The sequence below is a fragment of the Egretta garzetta genome, unplaced genomic scaffold (assembly GCF_000687185.1).
Source record: "Egretta garzetta isolate BGI_Z169 unplaced genomic scaffold, ASM68718v1 scaffold891, whole genome shotgun sequence".
Lineage (NCBI taxonomy): Eukaryota > Metazoa > Chordata > Aves > Pelecaniformes > Ardeidae > Egretta > Egretta garzetta.
In genome coordinates, this window is record NW_009258689.1 from 50,050 (window position 1) to 54,406 (window position 4,357).

The 4,357-nt window shown below is 55.8% G+C and overlaps 1 protein-coding gene across 1 annotated transcript in view; it reads left to right on the forward strand.

The window, feature by feature from the left end:
* The first annotated feature begins 643 nt into the window (after positions 1-643).
* USP28 (ubiquitin specific peptidase 28) overlaps positions 644-4,357 on the forward strand; it is an 18,703-nt gene continuing 14,989 nt past the window's right edge. The window contains exons 1-4 of the mRNA XM_035888741.1: positions 644-717; positions 2,026-2,158; positions 3,271-3,382; positions 4,027-4,189. Coding sequence (XP_035744634.1) covers positions 649-717; positions 2,026-2,158; positions 3,271-3,382; positions 4,027-4,189 — 477 coding nt within the window. The 5' untranslated portion in view covers positions 644-648. The remainder of the gene's footprint in view (positions 718-2,025; positions 2,159-3,270; positions 3,383-4,026; positions 4,190-4,357) is intronic.

The window sequence follows — 4,357 nt, forward strand, 5'->3', positions numbered from 1 at the left end:
GGGGGGGGGCCCTTGGGAGAGCCCCGCCTCTCCTGACAGCGGCTGACTGCGGTTATCCCTGGCTTGGGAACGCGGTGACCGCTCCCGCGGTAAGCCAAGGCTGCAAAGTTTTCATAAGTCTGTTAAAGAAAATTTCTGTAATCAGGGTTTTGGGGTTTTTTTTAAGCGGTTGAGCCAGTCAAAGAACAGGTTGGCGACCGGGGCTGAGAGCCTAGAGCACGTCTCTCGCCAAGCCCGTGCGGGGGGGCAGGAGGAGCCGTAGCGGCCCCTCGGGCCCTTATCCTGCCGCCTCATTGTCGGGGAGAAATGACATGTGCAAATGGCATGTGCCACCAAAAAAAAAAGGGCGCATCCGACGGCGGGGGTAGCGTTTCCTCTCAGGCCTGCTGATGCGCTCGTGAGGACATGACGGATTGAACGTCAACCCGTAAATTTGGGGGAGGAGGTATCAAGTACGATGTTCAAGCTGATGCGGGTGCGGCCATCGGGCAAGCGTGGCGGGGCTTTTGTGGCGATCTGTCGGTAAAAAGGAAAGAAGGAAGCGATACTGCGGTGGGCCCGCCACCGGCCTTGCAGAAACAGCTCGGTGCCTGTCCTGGTCACCTTCTCACGTGAGCTTTCTTTACTTCTTGCCTGTAGGACTGCCAGATGCTTCTGAACCAGCTGAAAGAGATCACAGGAATTCAAGACGCAGCTTTCCTTCGCGCCGCTCTGAAGGTTTGTGCCTGTTGTCATTGTTCTGCGGAAAGGAGACCCCTGAGTTTGTCCCGCAAGCCGGGCGAGTCCGGGCTCTCTCAAAACGCCGTGCACGGGTCGGATGTTGGCTGGCGTGTCTGCGGGCTGGTACCGAGCTGGTCCTCAAAAACAGCCGGCGGCACGGCCTGCGAAAGCGATGCGGCGTGTGCTGTGCGGGGCAATCTGGCTCACGTAGGGGGTGGAGGGTAAAGCCCCCGCAGATTTTCTGCCCCTCGCTCTCACTTCGCCCGGGTGTAGCCCGAGGCGAACGGGCACGCGAGGCCAGCGTCTGCGGTGTCAGCGGGGCGCGTGCGGTTTGGGGGATCACGTGTGTTCATCCGCAACAAAAACCCCAGGCTAACTTGAGAACAGTTCGTTTTTCTAGGAGTAGCCCTTAGAATCCGCGCTGCAGATCTGCTGAAATGCTGTAAACATCTCCTGGAAGCTTGCTCCCACGGGGCTGTTATCCGTGCCTTAGGGTAAACACAGACTTGGTGGGTCGGAGTAGGTTTTTCTCCGTGTAAACTGCTTCAGGAGTTCTGGGCAGCTGCAGTAACGTCGGTGGCCGTACGGCTGGTGGTTGTCTTGTCCATCACAGAACAGTCATCTTTGCTCCGACGTGAAGGGGGGCGGGAGTTTCAGGCACTCGGAGAGGCAACGTTTGCCAGGAAAGATTCCTCCTCGTCGCGTGTGTTTCGGTATTTATAAGTCGTAGCATTAAGCTGGCCGCAGCCGCATCCATCTGGGATCGTCAGGCGCCGTCCGTCCTCTCGCGGTGTAGCGGCAGGATGCGGGCTGTGCTGAAAACAGGCAAAGAGGCTTGTTTAGGGAAATTCTTAAACATTTCGTCAAGACGTCCAGAAAATGTTAGGATAAATTTAAAGGAGTTAGCCCGTAGCGATGGTCTGAAGAAAGCCCTAGCTCAGTGAGAGACCTATGGCTCGAAATCCACGGAGGCTTTGATTCCTGCGAGTCTCTCCCGGTGGCAAAGTACCCCGTCACGCTTCAGGCCTCCTGCGGCTACTCGAATCTCTTGTGAGGGAAATGAAATTAGTTAATGGAGTCTGTGTTGTCCTAGTAATAAAGCCAGAGTGCTTTTCGACAGAGAAATTCAAGCCTGCCTTTAGTTTTTTACTACTGCCCGTCACCAACAGATAGCTCTCTGCCGTGGCCAGGGAAAGCAAGGCTGGTGGCAGCGTGCCCATCTCTCCCACAGATGCATTGAATGTCAGCAAATGTAGATGAAGTAACCCTGGTGCTGTGGATTCTTTGCCCCTGTTGTTCTGCTAGGCTGCTAATGGAGACCTAATAGAAGCAGTCACCTTCCTGACGGAGGAGCACGCTCAGGAGCCGGCTCAGGACGTGGCTGCTGCGGAGCCGTCCGCTTGGGAAGGCAGCGCCGTGGGCAAACAGCTCCCACAAAGTAAGCGGTTTGTCTCTGCTCACCCTTGCGGTTCCGCGTTGTTTTGACTCACGTATCGGTCCTCCCCGCTTCTGCCAGCAAATCCCTCCGGCTCCTGTCCTGGCGCCGATCCGATTCGGCCGGTGCTCGCCCCTTGCCGCGAACAGTTGGTCTCGGCTAGCACAGAAAACTCAGAAAGCTCCTGAAGCAGAGCGAGCAGCATAGGGCGCTGAGTCCCCGTCAAGGACCATGCGTTTCTTTCCAACAGCATCTGTTGGCAGAGCAGGCACATTGAGCGTTCAGGACCATGCGTTCGTGACAACTTAAAACCTTGCTTGGGCTAGCAAGTTGGCTACCTGAAAAGCATTTTGGTGAATGTTGGTGTTGTTGGCGAAAGCGGGCCGTCGGTTTGGCTGTAAAAAGCGGTGCTGTAGTCTGAGGTAGCTGAGAGTAGTTTCCTGAAACCTTTCTGCTGATGACACGTCTGTTAACTGGAGCTCTCCTCAGTGCTGTTATCACCAGGCAGGTTCCACAGTGCCAAAAACCTGTGCCGGGAGCTTTGAAGCAACCCCTGGAGCAGCGCCGCTGCCCTTGGTTCCGCCGCATGAGGCTTCCGCCTCTTCCAGAACCGCTCGCCTTCCTTTGCCCTCCTCCCCTACGTAGCTGGCACGTGCAGTGACTCAGAGCTGAGCATCCCAACACGGGTGAAGGGAGGGGGTTCCGTGTGGTTGTGCTGATTTTATTGAAATCCTTTATTTCTCGGAACAGCGTCAGTGGTCGGCACTGATGTCAAGGCTCAGCACGTACAAGCAGCAGCCGATGTTCCTGTTGCATTGTCCTAAGAGATTTGAAATGTTCCCTCCAGCTCTGAATGGGGCTGTAAGGAAATCTGGCCGGTACAGAGCTGCACGGCCTGTCCTGCTCTCCTCCTCCAGCCCGCTCAGCGCCTTCATAGGCTTCCTAGCGTGGTCCAGACCGCAAGGATTTGTATGTAGAACTCGAGCGGGAAAATTACGCTCTGTCAATTGAAAAATCACATTTGTGAGGCGTAACGTTTTCTAGGAGTTCCTCCTAAAGCAAACCTTTGCCTGCTCCCGGTGGAAAACTGATCCGAATGCTGCCTCTGCTTCCAGATGCTGCCGCCGCCCTTACCCCGAACAACAAGGACGACGTCCACGCGGTCGATGCCTTCAGACCGCTGGAATCGCCAAAAGCTCAGGCTGCCGACAGAGATGCTGCCGAAAGGTCAGTGGGTCCGTGAATTGGTTTCAGTTTTCCTGGGTGGATTCTTAAGCTGGTGGCTGCAGACCAAACATAAATCGCCTACCAAATGCACACCTACTGCTTTTAGAAGGTGCTTGGGTCGTTACTGCCTTCGGGGTAGTTGCCCTTTGCTTCTGGGGCAGCACTGCAAAGTGAGGGCTGAAGCAGACAAAGCCGCTGTAGCCGTGGCTTATTCGCCCCCGCTGCCGTGCCGTACCGAAGGGTGCTGTGCTGGCGTTACGGCTCCTAGCGAGGAAGCGCCTTGGAATTTATTCTCCTCGCGCCGCTTGCTGCGGAGGTGTCTCCTGCTTACCGCGGGTTGGGTTTGCCTCCAGTCGTGACTAAGGGCACCGATTTTGCGTGCAGCTACTTCCTGAAGACAAACGTGCGTATCTTGCTTCCTTCTTCCATCGTTCCAAATCGTCCTGCAGCTTTCCGTCCACCTCGCTTGAGAGCCGAAGCCTTTCTGGAGTCAGAAAAGGCATCTGCCGCCTGTTGCGCTGGGTGTCACCCAGCAGCGCCCGGCTCTAGCGTCCCGCGTGACGAGGGGGGCGTTCGATTCCCCTAGTTCTCGAGAATCCTTGCGAGGTGGCGTTTTACAGCACGGCGTGCGTCTTTTGTGACAGACCACAGGAGGCTCACACTGCTGAAAACAAAAATCGCTCCAAAAGGAAACGCTGTGAAGTCTGGGGAGAGAACCTCAAGCAGAACGACTGGAGAAGAGTGGGCGACTGGCCCGTTGGGATGAAAAATATTGGAAATACGTGTTGGTTTAGCGCCGTCATACAGGTAACCTGATAGAAACGTTCTGCTGGGGTCACTGCGGTCCTGGGGTCAAAGCGTCTACCAGTTGGCATCAAAAATGCACTCGTGTGCAGGCGAGTGAACGTGACCGTGCTCAAGTGAGGCTCCTGTTTTCATTGGACGCGGTTGTGGTTTATTCTGGGCGTGCACAGC